Genomic DNA, 25763 nt, shown 5'->3' on the forward strand with positions numbered 1-25763 from the left:
TGGAGGAGGGAGGGTAGCAGAATCTAGGGGACAGAGTCTCCTGAACTGAGGCCATGAGGAAGAGGAGTCCATTTCCAGATTGATAGTCTCTTTTGTTGAAAGTGAATTTACTGGTGAGACCAAAGCCCCACCTTGTCATGTCTTTGACTGCTAAAGACTTCTCCTCTGATCCCTCCCTCTTCTCACAAATTTTAACATTGATCTTTCCACAAGAGGTCACCAGAAGTCATCAGTCTTTCTCATGGGATTAATAATTATGATCAGTTTTCAACCATGCAGGTTCCCTTTTGAGCACGAATTCTGTCATTTAGTACATTCTTTGGTACACACCAAATTGCCGATTGCAAGCGAAAATAACAAAATCTGAAATTAGGAAGTCAAACACATAAGTCACCAAAAGGTCATCATTTTGATTATTTACAAAAATGATAGTAATTTCCTCCAGGAGGGAGTCATGTTGGGCACGAGGCTTTCACTTTGGAGAAATTAATGACATCTGAGCTTAGCAGTTACATTTAATGAATATGAGCCAAGAAAATTGGTGAAGATGAGTGTGTTGCAGATATCAATGACTGTAGCTATGTCCAGACATTGGGTGTGATGCTGTCAACTAGCAGTATCAAATTTGAGGGCTTGTGTATACTTACAGGTAAATCGGCATTGCTGCAATCAATGCAGTGGTGTCAATTTAGCGAGTCTGGTGAAGACAAGCTAAGTCAATGGGAGAGCACTTTCCCATCAATGTCTGTACCCCATGTCCCCGAGAAGCGTAAGGTAAGTTGGCAGGAAAATATCTCCCGTCAACACAGCGTGGTGCAGACACCACTGAAAGTTGACCTAAGTTATGTCGACTTCAGTTGTGTAACTTACGAACTTAGGTCAACTGACAGCTTTAATGTAGACCAGCCCTGAAGCTAGACTTCTGCTGATTCATTAATCTGATACAATTTAAGTGGCCACTAGTGATACGCATTTGTCTCTTACCATTCCTGTCTGAAGCCTTGCGGTGCTTGACTATGGCTTTTAGGAGTGATTTTTGGTCCTTTTGTCAGCTCAGAGCTCAGCAATGCAATAACAAGTTAAAATATCTAGAGGTTTAACTGATATCAAATGTTGACCTACATAGGAGAGAAACAATTGTAAACAAGAATTAAACTTTTATGTTTTGGTAATTCAAGTAACTCTTTAGCTAGCTCCATTATACTTAAGGGTTTGTCATTATAAAGCTAGTTTCTAATCATTTTCATCTGATTGTCGTACCTGAAAGGTATCTACTGAGAAGATTTGTCCATTTGCTTTTGTTTTATTATGCAAATCTCATTCCCCTTAATTGCAGCTATCCAAGTGTCACTCATTTCCCCATAGCATTACCATGTTTTCAAAAACAGAGCATGTTACTTCACAAGTTTATGCCTTGTCCTTGAGTTAATATCACATAATAGAAGAGGTGCATGGTGTAATGGTTAGATAACAGAACTAGCAGTCAGGAAATCTACATTCTATTCCTAGATAGTCCCTGATTCTGTGGTCAGATATGAAAAATGGACCTCAAAACTGGTGTAACTCTCCTTAGGGAATAATACAGTGGTGTGGTGGGAAAGAGGCATTTCTTGGGAGGCATAGAGCCAGTGTAATGGTCCTGCACCACCTGCCACCTTGCAGGACACAGTGTAGGGGCATGCATGAGGCAGAAAGGGACAGGGCAGGAAAGAGAGAGGGTCTGACTGGAGTCCACTGTACTTATGCACTACAATTTTGGCATGGTAGATGACCCATAGGGAGCTGTTCAAAGCTGTCATAAATTAGAGCAGCCTCTGAGGTGCTCTAATTTAGGCCAAGGTCCAGGCATGCTCCAGCTCAGCACAGAAGCTCAGAGGAACAATGGTGGCAGGCAGACAGCCACCTTTGCTCTGCCATTCCTAGGCTGCACCTCTCAAGGGATGCAGGTCAGACACAGGGCTTTATGGTGTAATCTTAGTCAAATCACTAAAAGAGACACCATCAACCTGAAGTCTAGTCACTTTTTAAGAAATGAATTGAAAGCAGTTCAAGAAATTACATTTGTCTCTGAGTTCAGTTTTTGAGGTTTTATAACCATGTTTTCCTACATTTTGTTGTTTTTTCATCTTCCCTCTGCTGTGTCAAAGGTCCTTTCAGAGATCAAATGCTGTCAAGTGAGATTTTTAAGAAGTTCAATTTCCATGTCTATAAAATGAGTTTAATAACACCATTTTACAAGAGATTTATGAGTTTTAATCCATTAATGTTTGCAAAGTTTCTGCAGATCCTTAGCTGCAACTTGCTTCAGAAGTATGAGGGATTGTTATTAATACTATGTTGAATCTGTATCTACTTCAAAAACTATGTGTAAATAGTCCTAGAACATGAAAAATAGTCTGTCCAGAGGAAAAATAGGTGATGTTTTTTGATCTTTTCTTTTTGGCCTGGCACAACTTTCTGTAAACTTTTCCTTGAGTTACCATAATCTATTAATTTACTGGAAAGAAAGAACATACTGAACTATGTGTCTAATTGCAGTCTGAGGCAGCTGGTCACTTGTGAAGGCTAACCACTGTAATGGAAAGTACTAGCTGTACCGAGTCTGTACAAACTCCAGAATTTGTATTTTTGGCATAGGAACCACAATATAACGATAAAAGCAGAAAGATTTCAATGAAAGTGGTCCTTACCTTCTAGTACCACTGATTCCTTGTGCTTACTGTCATGGTTTTCCCCTCCCCCCGTGTGGCTTTGTGCACTATCCCTTTATTTTTGGAGATATTAGTTCAAATCCTGTTCAGGCCACAAATGAAAACGATCACCAGGATCCCAAGTGGACATTTGTTTGCATCAGAGAAGCCCTTAACATTTGCTTGTCCTTGTTCAGGAAAGGCCCTGGACTGGAAATCAAGGCTACTAGTAGGAGCCAAAAAATCCAGAACAAAATGATTAGAAATGAGTCTTTATATGAATAACAAGACTATCCACAAGTACATTGGATAGTGTGAAAATAAGGGATATATAAACAATCATGCTTCAGGACATGGATAGTATAAAAAGAAGACATATGTAAACAATCATGGAAACTACTAACTGCTGTGGTTAGAAAAGTATGTGCACAGTTTTCTGTCTCAGGAGTTTTATACCTTCCTCTGAAATATCTGGTACTGGCCATTGCTGGAAACCATATATTGGACTAGATGGACCACAAACCTGTTCCACTGTGGCATTTCATACATTCCTATGTGTTGCACAGCAGGACTGAAGTGCATTGGCCAAGCTGTCCTGAGAGCCCTCTCCCATACTATTATCTGGATCTAGCCAGTCCTACTAGTTCCTTAATTCTAAAAGTGCCAAATTCAAACAAAATAATGGAAAGAAAACTCATAAATAATGTGTGTATTTTCACAGATATCTCCGTTACCTGGCAATAAGTGTAATGCCTTCTGCTAGGAAATGGAATCGACGACTAACAATGAGGAAAAAGTATTGAGAAGATCAGCAGAAGCTCTAAGACTTTTGACACTAGGTCTACTACTGGTTTTGACTTTGCAGATTTGACACTGTCAACTGCTATACTGTTATCTAAAATAACTCTGCTAAGAGTTTCTTCTACATATGCCTTGCAACTTGCGCTAGAAATAAATGTATGAAAATGATGCATACAATTAGCAACCTTGCCTGGAGCCAAGAAAAATATCTGATGCCCCTAACATTTTGGTAATTAAAAATACATCCCAACCCATAGCTGGAGATTGAATAACTGAAACTATTTGTATCAGAGGGGTAGCCATGTTAGCCTGGATCTGTAAAAGCAGCAAAGAGTCCTGTGGCACCTTATAGACTAACAGACATATTGGAGCATGAGCTTTCGTGGGTGAAACTATTTGGATTCACATTGTGAAATGTTGGGGGAATATTTTTCAATACCTTTAGGTTTCTCTTCAGCTCTTCAGACAGATGAAGGGATGTGTTTTTCCAACCACAAAACTGAATACTGCCAGTGATCATCAAATTGATGTCCCAGAGGATATTTCTATACAAGTGAAACTCAGGTGGCCTAACAAACTCTGCATCTGTCCCTTTTTTTCAGCTTTTAATGTGTCCTTTACCTACACTTTCAAATGCTGCAGGACTTTTTTTTTTTTTGGTCCATCTGGATTCCATTCCTTATGATTCCAATTCAACTCTTGAGTCATCTTGCTGATTCATCTCTTCCTTTTGCTAAAGGGACCCCACAACCCTGCTGTTACCTCATTAAAACATGAACCTATTGCTTGCAAATGGCCCCATTACTGGGATCTACAAAAAGCATTAGCCTCTAGATAATGTAACATATGTGTTGCCTGCTCACCTGGGTAATAATTGTTTCAGAGGCTGTTTGAGAAACGAGATAGTCCACAAGCGTGTTAGCCTGAGTAAAATTAACTATGTAATGAATTGCCTAACCAGTCAGAATCCTCGGAATTTACTGATAACCATGGAGTTGCTAAATCAAGAACATTCTTTGTGGTTTAGGAAAACTCAAAAAATCTAAAAATCTGTTAGGACAGATTTTAATCTCATTTAGAGGACCTATTTCTGCAGCGCTTTGCAGCTTGTATCTTCATGTACACCTGTGCAAAGTGCATGCACTGTGGCTGTAAAATTATACCTTATCAGAATTATGCACTCACTTACTCCGGTGGTAAGATTTTACACCCACTCTTCGCTCACTTTGCAGAAGTGTATACGGTGACACAAGCTGCTGAGGGCTTGGCTACACTTGAGAGTTACAGCGCTGGTGGTGGCTTTACAGCGCTGTAACTTACTCCCCGTCCGCACTGGCAAGGCACGTACAGCGCTGTGTCTCCCTGGCTACAGCGCTGCATGTACTCCACCTCGACGAGAGGAATTAAGAGAACTGCGCTGCTGTTGCAGTGCTGGGGTGCCAGTGTAAACAGTGATTAATCTTACTACGCTGTAACCGACCTCCAGAACCGTCCCATAATGCTTTTAAGTAAAGATAACACTCTTTGTTTTGTTGTGATGCCTCTCTTTGTTTTGTTGTGAACTCGGGGCTCCCGGAGCTGCTTATCTAAAAAAACAAACACAGCTACTGTTTGCTCGAGCAGAGGCAGGGAGGGGGATCCCTTTGGAATGTCCACAGCTAGTGTTTGCTTGAGGAGAGAAGCAGCATGGCGGGCGGGGGATGGGGTCCGTTTCGGAGCAGCTGCTTATCTGGTCTGTGAGGAAAAAACCAAAGAGGGCTATTTGCATTTAGTGAATGAGAGAGGGGTAGGGGAAGGGGTTGGATTTTGCAAGGCAGGGAGCTGACACAGTGTCAGCTCCAAAAATCCAAATGGCCTTTATCACATTCAGTCTGTAAAATGAGGTTTCTTCAGCTAGCCTGAATAAAGATGATGTTGCTGATTTCACATTATCAAAATACACTTATGGGAAAGAGTATCTCCTTCTATTCTTGTTTTCTGATCTTCAGTTAGGTTTAAAATGCTATTGCATTACTACTTGTATATTTTCCCCACCATCCCACATTGCCAAGTCATTAATAGTATAAAGCAGCAGAAAAATCCTGTATTACAGATGCAGATTTGAATTTACATCCAAAGCTAAGTATTTTGGGTTTAGACTTCAACAGCCTCACTTTCACTCTTATTCCCCCCATATAATTATTATATTATTTTAATAGCAGTGTCACATTCAAGAATGCATATTAGTGTGAAAAATAACTAATTTTTAACTAATCTTTTTAAAGATTGTAGCAAACTTAAAAAAATAACAAAAGAAAGACACTTCCTAAGGTGGCTTGAAAAATATGTTCATTGTGCACTTTTCTTTGTACAGAACCGAGACACAAAAGAAAGTGGGAAGAAATCCCATAGCCGCTCATTAATGGGCAATTTTGGGAAATACAAGGTAGGTGGAACTGCAGTGTCTCATATCTGTGTTTGTCTAAGGGTTAATAAATAGAGGTTACTCAATGACCTTGGCAGAACTAGGCCCTATCCTTCCGTTTTGTAAAAGTGTAATTTTTCATGGCTTTTAATTGCATTTCAGATAATATCTGAATTTTTGTGGAGTTGCATGATCTGATTCTTTAATCTGTTATACCAGTTTTATGTCAGAATAACTCCATTTAATCATGGTGGTTTAATTCAAATGAAATCAGTGAAGTTACGCTAGTGTGGAAGAGGTATAATGGAGAAGAGAATCAAGCCTACTATTTGTAATTAGATCATCAAATTGCACTGGTTTAAAACTAGTAGGTTTTTGTTGTTGTTGCTTTAGCTAAGTGCACATGTTCACAATCTTTGTCTTTCAGGGAACTAAAAGGTAAGCAATAAGAAATTCTATCCATTCAATACACAGGTGATTTCTGCAAGTAACATACACGCTAATGGGCATTTATGCATTGGAATCCCATATACACCAATGAGAGAATAAATGCTCTATACTGGGATGCCAGATAAAGAAATCAGTTGCTAAAAACCTGAAATTACTGGCTACACTGAGTGGAAAACATTTTAATAATTTAATCACTTCAACTAATTATTCTAATTGGAAATAGCCAGTTGGATGCCCCATTTACTTCAAATCTTTGCTGAAATAAATAAGGCAGAGTATTATATTTTTAATGACTATTGCAGACAGACCAAGACAGACTTAGAATAACTTAACCCTTAGAACACTGTCATTTTCCAGGCTGGCAGCCAAAAGGATGCTTAGTATGATACATAGTAGTAATATTCTTCACATGTACAGAGACCTCCAAATGAGACTCTCAAAATGCTAAGCAGACATTAATGAATTCTCACAACAAAACAGTATGCTGGATAACTTTAAGTGGATACCCTGTGGGCACAGGGGGGTTGAGGCCAATATTTTTAAATATTAGTACCTAAAATTACTCACTTAAATCTAAATTTAGGCTCCTAAATAAATGGCCTAATTGGAAGCTGTGTGTGCATAGCCTCTGTGAAAACCAGGATACTTATTCAAGTGTATTAAATGTAAATGCTTTGAAAATTTGGAACTTTGGAAATCAGAGTGAAGTAACTACATCAGGTTCACTCAGTGAGTCATTGACAGAACTGTAAATGGAATTCAGGAGCCCAGACTCCCAGGCCCCTAGATTTAAGACTAAACAGCATAGATAATCTCCAAAAGGGTTGATTATTCTATTTCAGCACTGAGGACAGCGGGATCAACTCAGTTATGGTCTCTATTAGTATACCGTATTAAATGAAATAAAATCAGTGAAGTTCAGATGGAATGTAGTAGGATTAATCTGCGAGAGAAAGGAAAAGGACTTCTCACTTACACAGTAACCACCTCTTAATACTGAGAGGGGAAATTAAAGAGCTCTTTGAACTGCAGTCATAATGTCCCTGAATATGTAAGAATGTTGAAATCAAAGGTTGGAGAGACTACACTGTAGAAAAGATATTTTCAGTAAACTGGCTACTTGTTGGCATCACAAAAGCTACAGTTGGCAATCATTGTTGCTATTTAAAAGAGAGATGCTTATGAAAAGAGAATTCTTTTGGAATGTTAGCCTTTTTATTGTAGATAGAAATTGTATTGTGTATCGTATGGAATTAGAATCTTTTGATCCTTTCATCTACTGTATGGCTCATAAAACAGAAACAAACTTTAAGATGTTTGAAAATTTTGCTTAGATTCTTTGGGAATATATTTGTTAATCTTCTTTTATAAATGGCGCAGAAGTCATAGCTGGAAGCAATTCATTCTGTATTTGTGTTACTGTCTATTAAAGATCTTTTGCTGTTATTAAATATACTGTAGTACATTAGAAATCCAATATGACCAATACAAGTTTAGTGGAAACGGCAGTTATGATTTTGGTTTTATTACAGGCCAAATGTTGGCTCTCCTCATTTTTATCTCCCACCTATAATCTGTCCTCTCATTAGGCTTTGCAAAAAGCACATGTGCAGGTTATTTGTACCAAAAGTATAGTGCAAGTGAAGGAGGAGTGTAACGTGATAGTGGGTCCAAAGGTGAGGTGGGATTCATGTGGATGATGTCTATAAACCCTGTCCCAGATTGCCGCACTGCTGTTTAATCCATGGAGCGCCTATGGGGTGTGAAGACCTTAGATTTTTTGAGAGTAAAAATCAGGGCACAAGAGCTGACCCACAGATCCCACCTTGGCCATCTTTTATCCTGTATTTGCAGAGTTGCCAGCAAGAATGTAGCCCCATGTTCTCTAATACATTACACTGAGACAGTAAGACGATGGCCATGGCCTATTTTGAATCAAAACCAGATCTGTTATTTTTTTTAATCATAGAAATGAGATATATAAAATACCAGTCAGGTCACCTTGTGCACCTTTGGGGCATCTTAAACTCCATTTAATGTCAGTAAAGTGTTGTGGATTTACATGGCAGATGGATTCATTGATTTTCCCAACAGAAAGCTGTCAAATCAAGGTCCAAATCACATAGCACATCTGATGATGAAGAAAGTCAACAAAGTTCTTCTGGAAAGGAAACTGGGCAGTTGTACAGGTCAGAAATCCCGACAATTTTTGACGTAGTTGAAAAAGAGAGTTTTTGCCATTAAATGTCCATATTGTGCTGTATGCCATCTCAGTTCTCAATAGCAAATCTGTTGTGTCGCCTGCATTGTTGAAATGTATTTGCGTAAAATCCCAACACTGAGTTATGTGGCGTTTCAGTGAAATACAAATAATAATTACTCTCAAATTGAATAGAAATGGTGCAGCAATACTTTGCTAGTGAAAAAAAGCCAGAATCAATTTTACATGAAAATAGACTGAATAAAAGCACATCACAGCCTCTCCCAGTTCATTACAGCTGAGAATGGAATAAATGCATTTTCAAGTATGCACTTATTGCATTTAAAATGTCCCTTTTCCTGATGTTTTTTCTAAAGCTGGTTGCCCATCTTGTTTTTGTTAGTATAACAGGATATCTAGAATGTGTATGTGTGTGTGAGAGAAAGACAGGGGTGGGGGGAAGGAGGAGTGTGTTGGAATGAACCATAATCTTAGAGATTGCCCCAAATCCTGTTTAGTAAGCCTGTTGCTTTTCCTTTATTTCTTGCTATTTAAATTTGTCTTTCAGTTAGGAAACAGCTATAGTTATAGCAGGGGTAGGCAACCTATGGCACGTGTGTGTGCGAGCTGATTTTCAGTGGCACTCACACTGCCTGAGTCCTGGCCACCGGTCCGGGGGGCTCTGCATTTTAATTTAATTTTAAATGAAGCTTCTTATACATTTTAAAAACCTTATTTACTTTATGTACAGCAATAGTTTAGTTATATATTATAGACTTATAGAAAGAGACCTTCTAAAAATGTTAAAATATGTTACTGGCACACGAAACCTTAAATCAGAGTGAATAAATGAAGACTCGGCACAGCATTTCTGAAAGGTGGCCGACCCCTGTTATATAGTATAAATGGATATAACAGTGCTCAGCTGTGAACTAATTTTTTGAAAAGGACAGAATTACAGAGGGGAGATTTAAATAATTTGTAAGCATTAAAAATAAAAATCTGCTTTGTTTTTAATATATAATCTTACTCAACAGGTTGGGCCGCCGGAGAAAAACCATGAAGCTGTGCCGTGCTCTTTCTGATTTAGTGGTGTACACAAACTCTGTGGCAGCCCAAGATATAGTAGATGATGGTGAGACTGTGGATGTAGATTTTACTTATATAAGTGTTATTTCACTTGATTATATATTTGGATGGGACACATAGCTGTGGTCTTACGTTTCCTCTATTTTCAGAGAACTTTTAAAAGTTGACCAGGTTGCTCATCAGTTCTTATCACCTATCTTTCTCCATGGAGAAAGATAGTATAACACAGTGGTGTGCAACCTGGAGTCCATCAGGGTAATCTGCTGGTGGGCCGCAAGACAGTTTGTTTATATTGACCATCCACAGGCACAGCCGCCTGCAACTCCCAGTGGCAGGGGTTCACCTTTTCCAGCCAATAGGAGCTGCCATAAGTGGCGGCCAGCACGTCCCTGTGGCCTGCGCCACTTCCCACAGCTCCCATTGGCCGGGAACGGTGAACCGTGGCCACTGAGAGCCTCGGGTGGCCGTGTCTGCGGACCATCAATGTAAACAAACTGCCCTGCGGCCCACCAGTGGATTACCCTGATAGGCCACAGGTTACCCACCACTGGTATAACACCATCCTTTTCTTTCCCAGGGAAATGTGCCCTCCCACATTTCTTCAATTTCCTTGTGAGTTTCATAATTTAGTAATACTCCCTCTGTGTGATTCTGGGAAGGCAGACTCTTCCAGGAGACGCTTGTATGGTTTTACTGTATCATGAAATTTATCTTAGCTTTTATCATAACAGTATGCTGCTATTATTTAATATTAATATTATGTAATGCCCAGAGGCCCCAGTTGGGATCAGGACGTCATTATGCTAGGTGCTGTATAGAGGTACACATGGTCTCTGGCCCAAAGCGCTTACTGTTGTTTTACTAGACAAGGTAAAATAGAAATTCACAGGGCTAAGATGGAATTAGAAGAGCCGATTGCCAAAGATGTAAAAACAAACAAGAAATTCTATGTCAGCTTGTATGGGAATATATGGGCTTTCGGACCAGCAGTGAGTAAATGGAGTAATTGAGGAGGATAAAGGCATCGCAGAGAAGCTCAGGCCAAGAAATCTAAAAGTGACTAGTCGTTTTGGGTGAATTTTGGGTCTGATATTCAGATGCTGAATGCTCAGTATTTTCTGAAAATCAGGCCCCTTTAGAGTTTCTCATGTTGGGCATCTCCACCTAGGGTACTGTGCTTAGTCCTGGTCACTATAGCTCAGAAAAAAGACAAAAATGCTCAGAGGAAAGATTTCTACATTAAAAAAACATTGAAAAGACTGGGTCTCTTTAGAGAGAAGATGAATAAGCGGAGGTGTGATTGATATAGAGGTGGGAGACTGGGTGCTGCAATTTACCCTTTCACATAAAACAAGGACTTGAGTACATTTGGTGAAACTGAAAGACAATAGATGTAAAACTGATTAAAGAAAATACTTCACACATTGCCTAATAAACTAGAGGAACTCATTGCCGCAAGATGTCATTGAGGCCAAGAGTTTAGTTGCATTTTTACTAGGATTAGATGTTTATATGAAGAATAACATCATGCACAGATTCAACAATAGGCTAAACATTTTTATAGGGGAACTAAACCTTCACGATTCAGGGCACAAGACAATAACTAACTAATAGGGCTTGGAAGAAACTTGTCCTGTGACTAGATTATTCCACAACTGCTACTACAGGCTTTTGGCACCTTCTTCTGACGTATCTGGTACTGGCCACTGTCAGAGGTCTAGCTGTGGATCATAGGTCTAGTCTTACAGATCAGTTCCTAAGTGCTGAAAGTGAACACTTGTTCTTTTAAAAGAATATAAATGCTTTTTTATTAGCTGCAAACATTTCTTAATTTCTGTAGCAATTTTTACTGCCTTTTTCAACTCTCCCAGAATAGTAATATAAGCAAAGACTAATTATGCCACGGAGCAGCTTTAAATATCTGAAAGTGAAAGATACTGCTCAGGGGCTCTGTTTAATTAGAGTATTTGTCTCTATCTGTCAAGTATCAGAGGGGCAGCCGTGTTAGTCTGGATCTGTAAAAGCAGCAGAGAGTCCTTATAAACTAACAGACATATTGGAGCATGAGCTTTCGTGGGTGAATACATCCATGCATCCGACGAAGTGGGTAGTCTCCCACGAAAGCTCATGTTCCAATACGTCTGTTAGTCTATAAGGTGCCACAGGACTCTTTGCTGCTGTCTCTATATGGAAGATAGAAAAAACAAATTCAAGTGCAAGGGTTATTTCTGCTTAAAAAAAATACTGTGCAGAGAATTATGAACCTACATTTAAAAGCATTTCAGCCATAGAGACAAGCTATATAAGAGTGCAGGACAATGCCTACTGACTTAGGGAAAGGTGAGAATCAGGGTAATGTTTTAGGCCCCAAATGAGAACCCAAGCTTTCATGCAAACATTTCCTCTAGTGGAATGAATGGAGGAGACTGTGGATTGCATAGGAGTTCTCCTCCCATGGATCTGGGGAATCCACGGGGAAGGGTATCCTGAGACCCATAGAGGAAGGAGTTGACTTTCTGTGGGGCTGAGCTGATTACTCTCTCCCCCTCCCTACAAGGCTTCAGCAAGATTTTAGCCATGCTGTCATTGTCTGAGTCCCCTGTAGCTTCTCAGCAACAGTTCCGGCTGGGGCTTTCCAGGATATGATGCATTTTCAATTAGCATTGACTACTGCCTGTTTTCCACATAAGCCTGGAAAGCAGGAGGCCGAGCAAGGGACAGTCCTGCAAATGGAAGTTGGTGCCTTGGTCCATTCCGTCCCATTCCAGCCCTTGTCCAAATCCCTACAGAGGAAAGACCTAGTGGTGCACACTTGCAGGTGAGGTAGGGCAAGGTTACAGAAAGAGCACAACAGCAAGGCAGTGCTATTCTGAGGTCTACGTGATCTGTCCTTCCAGGGTGGTGTGGAAGAGGATTGTCAAAGCCCGAGGGGATTTGCAGGCTGTCAGGAGGTAGCTGAAAGATGTCCTGGGTATATGGAGGTAGGATGAGGGAGAACCTAATCATAGGTATGGAAAAAGTTCATTATACAACAGCTTTATTGAACTCAACACAGTTTAGGAATATTGCCTAATGGGAATTAGCGGCTATATTGTATATCTCTTCCACTTGATCTCCAGCTGTAAGAGCAAAGCAAGCATGATATGATGGTCTGTGAATCTAGACTAACTCCACTGATGTGAGTCCAAATTACTCTAGACATACACCAGTGTAGCTGACCTGTGAATATAGCAATTTGTCTCACAGTTGTTGTTCTTGTTTTTTTTTTAACTATAAACACATAGGGACTATGGGAAATGTGTTATCATTCAGTGAAACAAGGGCCCACCAGGTAGTGCAGCAGAAGTCTGAGCAGTTTATACTTTACAACCAGAAACAACTCACCAGAATCTATCCATCTGCATATCGGATTGACTCCAGCAATTTCAACCCCTTACCATACTGGAATGCTGGTTGCCAGCTGGGTAGGTGTTTTATGTATGTAATGTTTTCACATGGGCTTTATATTAAATGCAAGTTACAGTTACACTTATCAATGATTCCTAAATCTCTTAATTCAACAGTGGCATTAAACTACCAGTCTGATGGGCGCATGATGCAGGTTAATCAAGCAAAGTTCAGGATGAATGGTAACTGTGGGTATGTCCTCAAACCTCAGCAGATGTGCAAAGGTAATGTCATACTACACATTTATTATTTTTATAGCAGTTATTTTAGAAAATGACTTTTGCAGTCAGTTTTCCATTATTTTGGAAAATATAGCTAAATATCTAGAATAAAACAAGGAATTAAAACAAGAACTTGCGTGGGAGCTTTTTGACACATATATAAAATAATTAGCTTGGTTTGCATCTGACTTTTTAAACGATTAATGAAAGGCCCATTTGCGGTGTTTGCTATAAACCTTAACAAAATGACTGCCAGCTTTCTGAATATGCAAATACCATAATATGATCTCTCAGAGTTAATCTAGGTAAGTTATTAGCACCCAGTCTTGTGATATTCTGGGTCCCTCCTACGAAGTGTAGACCAGCCTGAGCAACTTGTGAGGTGAAGTTGCTTAACACCCCATAGCGGTCAGCTTTTGCAGCCAGATCTGTCACTGAAATCAATGGGCATCCTAGTATTTCTGGAACAGGAGTCAGTGATCCATATGCTCATACAGTGAGCACATTTCTATTTTTTTAGGGTTTTGGTTTCGCCACCATCATTTTAAAATCACCTTATTTCTTTGAGCCAATTTAACACTGGAACTGGTAGGATCATTCTCATAAAATGGGCCTGGGCTAATGTAGTTAGAGGTCCTTGAATGAGCCCTCTGCATCAGGGCCAATGTCATTTATAGAAATTAAGTTATAGACAGAAGGCCCAGTCAAGCCTGTGATTATATGATGTTATTTATTTCTATGCATTCAGGAGGATAGAAGTTCTTTTTTTTCCCTCCTGTATAGGATTTCTAATATTAAGGGTTTTATTTTTTCTCATTCTCTGCAAACCTTTAGGTACATTCAACCCTTATTCCAGTGATCCACTTCCTGCCAACCCTAAAAAGCAGCTTATTCTCAAAGTCATCAGTGGACAGCAACTACCCAAGCCTCCAGATTCAGTATTAGGAGACAGAGGGGAGGTAAAGTAGTCTGAGTGATACTAAATACTTTTTTTCACTATAACTGTCATAGAATGCCTGGGAGTGACATGGCAGCATTTGTCCTAAAGAGAGCTTTTCTCCTAAATTAAAATATGCCAGTAATTTTCAGATGTTCGGGATTTGCACATTAGATCTGGATTTTCCCCACAATCCCTGTATTCTATATATTCTGCTGGTTAGTATTTCTTCAGCTGTTAGCACTGATCTGAAAGTTTGTTCCACCTGGCCACAAGTCCCAATGTCACAAAACAGTAGTGATGAAACCTACATCATCCTGCAGTCTACTGTGGCATTTCCCATAATCACACTACTGGCAAAATCACACTGATCAGTGGCTTTAGCATTCAAATGTGCATTTATGTGAGAGCTTAATGGTATATAATGATGAGTTGCTTTTAAATTGTTGTTTTTTAAAATAGATAATAGATCCTTTTGTCGAGGTGGAAATTATTGGGTTACCTGTAGATTGCTGTAAAGACCAGACCAGAGTGGTTGATGACAATGGTAAGATAACATACCCTACTTCTTCTTTTCTATAGTAAATTATTGAATAATTATGAATGACTAGAATAATTTACCAGAGACACAAAGAGTGATGAACATAATATTTTTTAGCCACACTTTATATTAAAAGAATATTTATCAATAGTTTATAAACAGTTAATAAACAGGTCAAAAATTGTTTAAAATAAGGGCATATAACTATCTATAAAACCTTTACTGATGTATTTAGAACCATCAATAAAACATATTCCTCATGTCTATAATATGCTTATAACTTCTATTAATCATTTATTAGCCTTTTATAAGTTACTTATAAATGTATCCTTAATATGAAATACAACCATATTTTCAAATAATAAAAAATATATTCCTAGAGGCAAGCTGTGGAATACTGGGGTCACAACTGCTGACCTACTAATCCTTCAGGGATTGCATAGACTTTTTCCTCATTTGGTTTAAGCCCCATCTAAACAAGGTTTTTAATCATTTTGAGAAATTGTGTTTCACATCAGTTCCAGTAAAATCACTTTCAGCTGCTGTTGCTGTTATGGTTTGGACAAAAGAGTGTTAGAAACTGTGTTTAGTCCAAATTTCTTAAAAGGGTAAAAAATGTCCATGCTTAGACATGCTAATATGGTTTGGTCAACCAATGCAAATAGGGTCATTACTATGCTGTAATCTAGGCTGCTACATAATGCAGTTATTCAGGCATTGTTTGCCATGTCCATATTGGTCAGCCAAGCCAAGTTAGGAACTGGTTAGACTCAGAATTTTCCACACTCTAATAACAATTGTGTTATGGGACCCAGTTACTTAACTCCTCTGATAATTAGAAACCTTTGTTTAATTGCAAGCCTAAACTTGTTGAAGGCCAGTTTATATTCATTTGTCCAACATCAGTCCTTAAGTTAAATAATTCCCCCCCCTCCCTGGTGTTTGCCCCTGTGATATATTCATAGAGAACAATCATATCTTCCCATAGACTTCCTTTTGTTAGGCTAAACAAGTCAAGCTCCTCAAGTCTCCTCTTGTCAGGCAGGTTCTCCATTCCTCTGGTCCTAGTAGCCTCTCTCTGCATCTGTTCCAGTTTTAATTAATCTTTCTTAAATATGGGAGACCAAAACTGCATGTAGTATTCCAGATGAGGTCTCACCAGGGCCTTGTACAATGGTAATAACACTTCCCTGTCTCTACTGGAAATACTTTCCCTGATGCATCCTAGGATTGCATTTGCCTTTTTCATGGCCACATCACACTGGCGGCTCATACTCATCCTATGGTTGACCAGTATACTCAGGTCTTTCTCATCCTCTGTCACTTCCAACCAATAAATCCCAAGTTTGTAGCAAAAATTCTTGTTGCTAGTCCCTACGTGCATGACCTTACACTTTTCACCATTCAATTTCATCCCATTTCTATAACTCCTGTTTTCAAGATTGTCCAAATGTCCTTGTGTGACATTCTGGTCCTTCTCCATGTTATGATGTCCCTGATGAGTTTGAGAATTACCTTTTAGTGAGTGACAAGGATGAAATTTCCTTGCTGATTTTTAGCTGGGCCTGCAGTTTTTTATAGTATTTGACTATAAATTATAGTTGAATTGTTCCCGGCATGCACCTAGGGACATGGAGGAGGCTAGCACAGAGCTACTCTGCCAGCTCGGCTCTTGTCAGAGGGCCTCCTTGTGTAGAGAACATTTCCTGAGGCTGTTTTCTCCCCCTTTATCGCCCTTTTCCCCCACCAAAGCTATATAAAGGCAACAGGGCATACATGAGAGTCAGGCCCTGAATGTTTTAATCTTTTGGGGTCTATTCTTCTCTGCTACATCTATGTGTAATTCTCTCTCCAATGGTTATTGAATTATACTCTTAGGGACAGATTCTGCCATCCTTGCCTCATGTTAAGTAATACTATAGTAATACCTTGTTATGCTGGTAGTCCCAATGAACACTAACACTGGTGAAGGTATCCATAGTGATTACAATGGGACAATTTGCAGGTTAAGTTATTACACAGCATGTGAAAGGGGTGGCAGGATCTGATCCTTAATTAGGCAGTTAACATAGTTCTGATATACTCAAGCCACAGTCCCTCTACAGTGAAGAATGGGCTGGAATCCTCTAGCTAGTGAGAAGAGAAGAAAACAAGGCTAACCCTTCAATTTTTAACAAGAGTCCTGGGAAGAGGGCAGGTGTGAGTAATAATTGATCTTCTCATGGTAGAATCATGGAAACAGCGACATGACAAAAGCTGTCTGCAGGTAAGATGATGACCAACACCAGAACCAAGAAAAACAAAATGGTTAAGAAAAAGCTTGTGTCTGCAGCCAACTATATCAGTCAGATACTGTATTAATTTTTTTTGCATCGGTGTTGGACTGCAAAGCTCGATAGCACATGAAACCAAGTGAGTGTCTTTTCATGGATGATATATCCTTGGATCTTGAGCTTTAAAATTCTGCTTTCTAGCCAAAAATTGCAGGAGTGGGATAAATAAGATAATGGAGTGGTTGAGAAGGGAGAATGCCTTCCTCACACTCCCTCTCTTTTTCCTTGACTCTGCGTATGTCTCCTTTATGTAGAAGTCCCTAGTACCTATCATACAGCATGCATGGTATAGATAAGTAATGAGAAACAAAATGAAAACAAACAATGCCACAGACAGTCTCTCTGCCACATCAACCCCTATGGGACACTAGGCTAGCAACAGAAGGAACAGCCAGGGAGATGCGGCTGTCAGTTCTCATGAATGGCAGTGACCTGTGGAGAAACACAGGGACAGTTCCTGGGCATCTTGGCCTATCTGAGCTTGACCTATCAGACAAGTAGCACAGCAGTCTGCCCTGCCATGCCGCCACATGCAGACTCTCTGCCAGATGCTCAGTCCAGACCCTTTCTGTTGTTCATAAAAGCTGCCAGAGAGACACCACTCATTTTTCTGCATATGGATCTCTTCAGACAGCTGCATAGGCACATCATAGTGCTGCATTTTGCATTGTAATTTACACAGACTGCATTAGTGGCTATTCTCCTCATTCCATCCTCTTGGCTTGCTATGCATACAGCTCAACTCCCATGTAGCAGCCACAGGTGCCAACTTTCCTTGGCACCGGTGGGTGCTCACCCCCACCCCAACTCCACCTCCTCCCTGCCACTATTGGACCCCTCCCCAAATCCCCGCCCTAGCCCCGCCTCTTCCCCAAGCAGGCCGTGTTCCTCCTCCTCCACCGCTTGCTGCACAAAACAGCTGTTTCGCGGCACAAGCGCTGGGAGGGAGGGGGGAGAAGCATGACTCAGTGGCACGCTCAGGGGAGGAGGCGGAGGCAGAGCAGAGGTGAACTGGGGTAGGGGGGCGGGGAGCTGCCGGTGGGTGCAGAGCATCCACCATTTTTTCCCCTGGGGTGCTCCAGCCCCAGAGCACCCACGGAGTCGGCGCCTATGGTAGCAGCCACAAAGCAAAGGCCCCACTTAGAGAAAGGAAATGGCTATGTTGCAGTGTCTTCATTTATTTGTCTGCTAGTGACTGTGAGGGATAGCTTAGTGGTTTGAGCAGTGGCCTGCCAAACTGAGAGTTATGAGTTTAATCCTTGAGGGGACCACTTAGGGATCTGGGGTAAAATCAGTACTTGGTCCTGCTAGTGAAGGTAGGGGGCTGGATTCGATGGCCTTTTGGGGTCCCTTCCAGTTCTATGAGATAGGTATATCTCCATATATATATATATATTTATATATATAGTTCATGGGAAATAATGTACAGTCACTTGTGCATCAGGTCTGTTTGGGTGACTGCTTTCCTTACCTCTCGTGTTTCACAGATAATAACGTCAACGTCGGCTGCTGCTGCTGTATTTTCCTGACTTTCTATTCTGTTTGTCCCATAGGATTTAACCCTGTTTGGGAGGAAACTCTCACTTTTACCATCCACATGCCTGAAATAGCTTTGGTTCGATTTCTTGTTTGGGACCATGATCCCATTGGTCGAGATTTTGTTGGACAACGAACTGTGGCCTTCAGCAGTCTTGTGCCTGGTTAGTTCCACTCATTGACTTGACTTTGATATTTAGTTGAAAATAGGAGGAAGGATAGTTTTGTAAAGCATAGAATGGAGAGTCAGAACAGCTGGGTTCTGTGCCCAGCTCTTCCACAGACCTCCTGTGTGACCTTAGGGAAGTTTCTTAATAGCTATGACGGGGAATCCTCAAAGCTACCTCAGGGATTTAGATGCACAGTTCCATGGGCTTTTGAAAGTCTCAGCCTCTGTAGCTGTCTCCTCACCTGTAAAATGGAGAGAAATACTTATTTACCTCACTAGGGAGTTGTAAGACTAAATTCATTAATGTTTGTGAAGCCGTTTGAGGTTCTCAGATGGAAGATGTTATGGAAGGAGACTGTGTTATTATTAATAAACAATCGCTCAGAGTTACTGTATATGAAATGTATAATTGCAAAAGACATTGTATGGACAGCCTTGCTAACTGCACATAAAATGCATAGTGCTGATTCTTTGTTACTTTGTTTTCTCATTTTATTAGGCTATCGTCATGTGTACTTAGAGGGACTAACTGAAGCATCCATATTTGTCCATCTAACAATCAATGAAATGTATGGAAAGGTAGGTATACATGGGAACATAAATACTTTACAAATGTTTCTGTGTCGTACTGCTGGCAACAATGGGTTAAGATGCATCAGTATAACCTCGCAGAACGAATGGGGGCTTTGACTGATTCCTACAATTTTGGAACATGGCATTTTTCATATTGGATCAGACTAGTGGTGTATCAAATCTACAGTCCTGTGTCCGGCAGGGGCTAACACCTAACGCTTCAGAGAAAAGCAAAATATACAGAACAACAGCAACAACAACAAGAGACATAGGGCTCTGCACCTTGTGTCATCACCTTCTCCAGTGCTCTGCACCTTGTGTTGTCATTTACATCAGTGCAGTTTCACTCCCTTAGCCCTTATATAAATGACTTCACAAAGCACAAGGAGATGGAGAATAAGGCCCATAATATAAAATTTCCCCCCTGACCCTTGCTGAAGATCACTTTAACCTCAAAGCAATATCATTGCTATAATCCTAGCATGCACAACTGTGAATGCTCTTTTCTTTGTCACCTAATATTCATTCCTCACCTAGGTACAGTAAGTACACCCCTATAGGCTCATTTTAAGTTACTTTATTTTTAAAAAGTAATTGTCAAGAGCTGTAGTCACACCATTACTTCTGGGTATTTGACAAGACATTTTAAACTCCGATTTTAGTTCTCAACCGTTTAAGTTGTAGCATGTGAAGTGTTGTTGCTTTTCTGCCATGTTTCAAAAGATGAAAAATTTTTAAACTTCGAGTTTTAAAATGAAAGCGAAAGCTCAGTGCGTTACTCATTATTTCAGCGTTAACTGCCTCTGTTCAACAGATTACAAGAGGTGTACAAGTTACTATAAATAGGGAGTTAAAAGGATTACCAGAAGTCAACAGCATAGATAAATTAATTAAAACAGAGAGGGGTACCAAGAATAAAAAAGACCTTCATTTCAATGACTATGTTTAGATTTATTTTTTAAGGAGTGTGAAAAGAGGAATCAGGTAGCTCAGAGTCTTTCTCTCTGCTCAGAGCAGATCTAAACAACAGGATCTAAAACACCACCACCACTTTGTCTGCTCTAAAGCACCTACAGTTGCTCCAACGAGTAGATCTGTATCAGCGGAAACATTTGAGGGGAGAAGGCGAGTGTAGACGGGGCCTAGGTCACCAGTTTTAACACCGTTCAGCTCAACAGTGACTGAATTTGTGACCATCTCATGAACATCCTGCCCTATGTTAAATGAGTTGGGGATGTCAGTCCAGATTCATATGTACAGGTGTTTACCCCGCAATTGGCACCCTGGTCTTGGCATGTAAGTGGGACTGAATGCACATGGGAACTGAATTACTTGCTCTTACCTCTGGAAGTGGTCCCTTCAACAAAGGGTGGAGGCCATTGCAGAGCAACTTGCATTGACACCACCTGGTCTGTATCTGTTCTGTGGAAACACAGAGATCTTCAGTCTCTGAAGTGATCAGTATGGCATCTTTCACCAACACTAAATCCATCTTAAAAGAAAATTAAAAGGACTGAAGAAAATGTATAGGAGCTCCCAGGATCTGTAGGGCTCCCAGGATCTGTAGGTATCCAGAAGCACAAGTGAATACAAATGAAATCCCATGTCATTGACAATCAATAGGGATTGCTATTTGGCTCGCATACTCTTCAGAGAGGACAGAGTTAAGGAAAACATTGAATTTCTGAGTAATTTCATAGTATAATTGGGCTGAATGATAGCACTAGGAGAGGATTTAAAAAACACCCTGTGAGACTTGAGCTCTTCTGTATAAAATTTTGCCCCGCCACCAAATGCTTACTTTAATGATGTACTGTGTTGTTTTTTTTACAAGATATATTTAAAACCTGGAGGTACTTTCCATACCCTGTATAACTGAGAATGCCTAGTGAAGTGTCTATCTGATTGAGATTGTTATAAGATTAATAATCTATTTTAAATGATCAGAGGGGTAGCCGTGTTAGTCTGGTTCTTTAGGTAGAGCAAGTTTTCTGTGGAGTTTTATAGATAACAGTATGTTTTGTTGCAGCTGTTCGTCTTCTGATGCAATTCTTTGGCTTCCAAGAAGCAGTATTCACCCACGAAAGCTCATGCTGCAAAGCTGCAAAACAATCAACAAGGTGCCAGGTGCCACATGCTTCTATTTTAAATGACTTAACTATAGAGAATTACTTACACCAAGATCTTGTTTGCTTGTGTCACAGCCTTGAAAATGTTAGCCAAATATGTTTGCATTTGTTTTCCTTTCAGTGGAGTCCTTTAATCCTCAATCCCAGTTATACTATATTGCACTTTCTAGGAGCCACTAAGGTAGTCTTCATTAGCATGCACTTTTCACTTGCTGGGCACAGATTTATCAAACAGTTCCCAGTCTCATGATGTACCATAACTACTATATCTCTTCATTCCTCATTAAGATTCTGAAATATTTAAATGTTGCTTTGATGAGGCCCATGTCATAAAACTCTACGTTAATGGGCAGCCTGTCACTACAGAGCATTTCTTACAGTCTTGTCAGCTCTGATTAGGAAACTTCTAGTAAAGATCCACAGTAATTATGGCAGGCTGCCCTCCTAATGAGGGGGAATTCATACATGCATGAACTCATGGTGACCTATGCTGATTGTTTCCTGGTCTGAATATGTGTGAATTAGTTGGTGTGAATTTTTGCTTTGTTTTGTGATATTGCATTCATGATTCACAAATATGTATTCAACAGCAGTTTAAAACACAGGCTGAACTTAAAGACTGTGGTTGTTTTCTTGCTTTCAGAATAGGCAGCTGATAGGACTCAAAGGGTTGTTTAACAAGAATCCCAAACACAATTCTGCTGAAAACAATGGGCATTACGTGCGGAAACGATCAATTGGTGATCGAATTCTCCGACGCACAGCCAGTGCTCCAGCAAAAGGCAGGAAGAAGAGCAAAATGGGCTTTCAGGAAGCTACAGAAATTAAAGACGGTACCTCTGAGCCAACAGACATGAAAGACACGGAAGGAGTTATAAGGCGTACAACGAGGAGTTTGCAAGCACGTCCTGCTTCTATGCCAGTTGACAAATTCCTTCTGATGGGATTGTCTTCACCAGAATGTGAAACCATTAAAGACACCAAAAGAGAAGAAAATACCTCTGGTAAGATGCTTCCAAAGTGACTTTTAGTGCAGTAGCTTTAAAACCATATTATTAAGCTCAGTGCTGCAATCCTCATGTGAGTAGTTCCATTGAACTCACGTGAATAAGGACTGCAGGATCGAGCCCCATAGGATGTAAAATGACTGTTATGCTTATTAAAGTGATATGCAATAAAAGTATTACTTGCATTTTTAAACTTCTTCCTGAAACCCAAGAAAAGTTGCCTCTCCCCAGACTAGGCAAATGGATTAGAGTATTTTCTACAGATTTGCTTAAAGAACACTTGTAAAGTTTCTTTTCATAATTAAAAACATTAGTTTATTAGCAGTTGATTTTTTAAGTATCCTTTAGAAGCCTGAAGATGAAATCTACATCCTTGCGAAAATTGTTATTTCCTCAATCATTTTCAAGCTCTGGGTTTGTTACTGTAAGTTTACGCATGACAGCTATGAGCATTGTGTATTTTTAATGTTTTTTTCAAGGGAAAAAAAGCAGGAAGCATTTGTTTTGGAAACAATGTATATAAAGAAAAACATGGACTTTGCAAACAGATGTAAAAGGGGAAAAGTAGGTCAAATTTTGAATCTAAGAACCTTGACATTGTCCTTTAAAATGAACTTTACAAAATTATAAACCTGGATTATGTGGGGAAAATGGTGGGTGAGGCTGGAATCTTAGTTATTTTTTATATTCCTAGATTAAAATGTAAACGCTCACATGTAGTATGTTTTGATTCTTGAAGTTATTCAGAACAAAAACATTTTAGATCCACTGGGCCTGAGCTTGATATCTGATACACTGGGGTGAATCCAGTGGACTTTGGCGTAAGACCTGGGCAAATGTAATGCAGACCCAGCTCAGTGCGCCAAACAGGTGACACATAGGAGCATCTGAATAGTTCCAGAAAGTCTGTAATTTTGTGGCATTGGTGTCTGAGACATTTTCATTCCTGATCGAGAGCTCTCACCCAGTCTGAAACATCTGAGCGGCACTTTTCTTTCTGCAAATACTCCAGACATCTCCATGGCTCCAGACCTTGGCCATACCCCCCTGCACCCTTGCTCCAGGTTCTGTACTTTTGGCAGTGCAGAGCAGCAATTCAGCACTCCTGTTTTACCCACTGCAATCTGAAAGTCAGATTGGCCCCTTCATGCTGTTCCAGTAATATAAAAGGGCTGTTCACCTAGTAAAACTGGCCCCTCAGGGAATAAGGGGTTTCCTCAGATAGTGCAGAGCTACCCAAAATGCTCTACCACTGTCCCCTTTTCAGTTCTTGATACAGGAAGCATGCCGGGAACATGTCGGTGGCAGGAGGCATGGCCAGCGTGTGTCTGCATTCTGGTTATTCTTGGCTATGGACTGGCACCCTACAGAGCTATTGCAGCCACTCTTAAATTAGAGCAGGCTTAGCCAGGCCCCTGTCAAGGGAAAGTCTATAGCCGTAAGCCATCTTTGCCCTACTTCCTTGTATTCTTGGAAGAAACAGAATCTGGTCCCTAGCTTTAAAAAGCTGATTTTGGGGGAGCAGTGAGCAAAATGAAAACAAAATTCCCCATCGCCCTGTATTCCTCCTTCAGATAAGTCATTAGGGATTCTGCAGGGGTCTAGAATTCAAAGGTTCTATCTTCATCTGCCAGAAGGCTGTTGCAACGTGGGCATCCCTGGTAGAGGATGTGGTAATTCCTGAAGACTCTGCAGGCAGCAAGATAGAAGACACCCTTAGAAGGGACTTCAAAGCTTCCTCAGTGTTCTGAAGCCCTTACTGGCAACCACGTGCTAGCGACACAGTGATCTGGTGTGATCCTCATAAATGGGCCACCTCACAAAAGTGAGTAAGCTAAGTTATCAGCAGATAGACAGCCTCAGAATGGTCCAGGGAGCTAGGCCACCTCGAAAGAGACCTATTCACATTCAGCCAGAACACAAAGGTGAGGTTATTCTTCACCAGGGAACCAGACTAAATGTCACTGGGAATAAACTCTCTGGCACACAAATGACTGAATCAGCTTCTCTCCGCTTTCTCCCTCTTCCAGTACTAGGAAGAGTGATTTAGAAGACTGGAATGACTGTGGCCCTTCTCCTTTTTAATCACCCTCAATTTGCTAAGAAGGTTGTGGTTCTCAGACCTAGTGGAACTGGTTTTTTTTTCAGATTTTATTTTGATATTTATCTCAAATATAAAAAGTCAAAATTCTTACATCAATCTTTAAAGAAAATCCATGCAAGCAGTTCAAAATGTTTACAATTTAAGTTGGGGATGCACAGGCAGGATGTACTCCATGGTCCAGCAGGCAGGCTCTCCTGTTTTCTGGCCCATTTTGTATCTCTGTCCAGATTACTGAACCTCACAGTTTAGGTAATGAGTGGCAAGCGTTAAACAAGATGGAATACTCCTCCACAGTTATAGACTCTCTTATCTTTGTGCAAGTTTTCCACCCTCTTGGCCTATATAAGAATTTGGACAAAATTCTCCTACTGGCATCGGGATGGATCAGCCCTGAAAACTAAACAGTCCAGGCCCTCTGGATTTCTGCTAGATGGCCTAGATTTGGGCCTAAATCCTCCCATCATCATACCTCACATTGTATTGTTAAAATCTTCTAAGTCTTGTGAGAGATCAGCTGAGCCGGACGGCAGTACCTGTATCCAAAACCACAGTTAGGCCAATTTTCTGAATCTGGGTTCTGACCACAGTGGTACAGCTGTCATCCTTGTGAACTGATGTCATCCAGTTCCTTTTATTTCCTTTCTGAAAAGACATGCTTCCTGGTCACAATCACATCTCCTCTGCTCTTGAAAGACACTGAACTTACTGTATCTTCCGTGAGGACTTACTGTATCTCTAGGATCATACTCCAGAATAATTCACAACTAAGTTTAACTTTTCCTTCCCTATAGAGTAAGGAGTTTTTCTCCCAAAGTTTCAGTGCCCACAAGATAAAGTGTGGCATATGCTGGATGCAAGAAGAGCAACTAAAACGTATCTTAGCAGAACTGTTCTATCGTTATTGTTTCCTCCCACTCTAAATGATTGGGCCTGAAGGGACCCTAATCCTCCATAGCTAGCTGGATAAACTGTGGCATCACCAAAGCATATTCAGCCACAGATAAACTTATTCCATAAGGGATCACAGTCCATTCAACATGTTCTGTGGTGGCCTGTGGGGACAAAGGGCATTAACCATCACAGAGGAAATCTGTAATGCTATCACCATCTGGTCATCCATTACTACATTAAT

At 40.4% G+C, this 25763-nt stretch overlaps 1 protein-coding gene across 1 annotated transcript in view; it reads left to right on the forward strand.

Annotated features, from left to right (window-relative positions):
* Positions 1 to 25763, forward strand: part of PLCH1 (phospholipase C eta 1) — a 106980-nt gene that overhangs the window by 76832 nt on the left and 4385 nt on the right. Inside the window, exons 12-21 of the mRNA XM_039487276.1 lie at positions 5845 to 5916; positions 8440 to 8534; positions 9583 to 9680; positions 12919 to 13098; positions 13198 to 13305; positions 14137 to 14261; positions 14702 to 14786; positions 18667 to 18813; positions 19318 to 19397; positions 22164 to 22524. Coding sequence (XP_039343210.1) covers positions 5845 to 5916; positions 8440 to 8534; positions 9583 to 9680; positions 12919 to 13098; positions 13198 to 13305; positions 14137 to 14261; positions 14702 to 14786; positions 18667 to 18813; positions 19318 to 19397; positions 22164 to 22524 — 1351 coding nt within the window. The remainder of the gene's footprint in view (positions 1 to 5844; positions 5917 to 8439; positions 8535 to 9582; positions 9681 to 12918; positions 13099 to 13197; positions 13306 to 14136; positions 14262 to 14701; positions 14787 to 18666; positions 18814 to 19317; positions 19398 to 22163; positions 22525 to 25763) is intronic.

Source organism: Mauremys reevesii, linkage group 9 (assembly GCF_016161935.1).
Source record: "Mauremys reevesii isolate NIE-2019 linkage group 9, ASM1616193v1, whole genome shotgun sequence".
In the NCBI taxonomy this organism is placed as follows: Eukaryota; Metazoa; Chordata; order Testudines; family Geoemydidae; genus Mauremys; species Mauremys reevesii.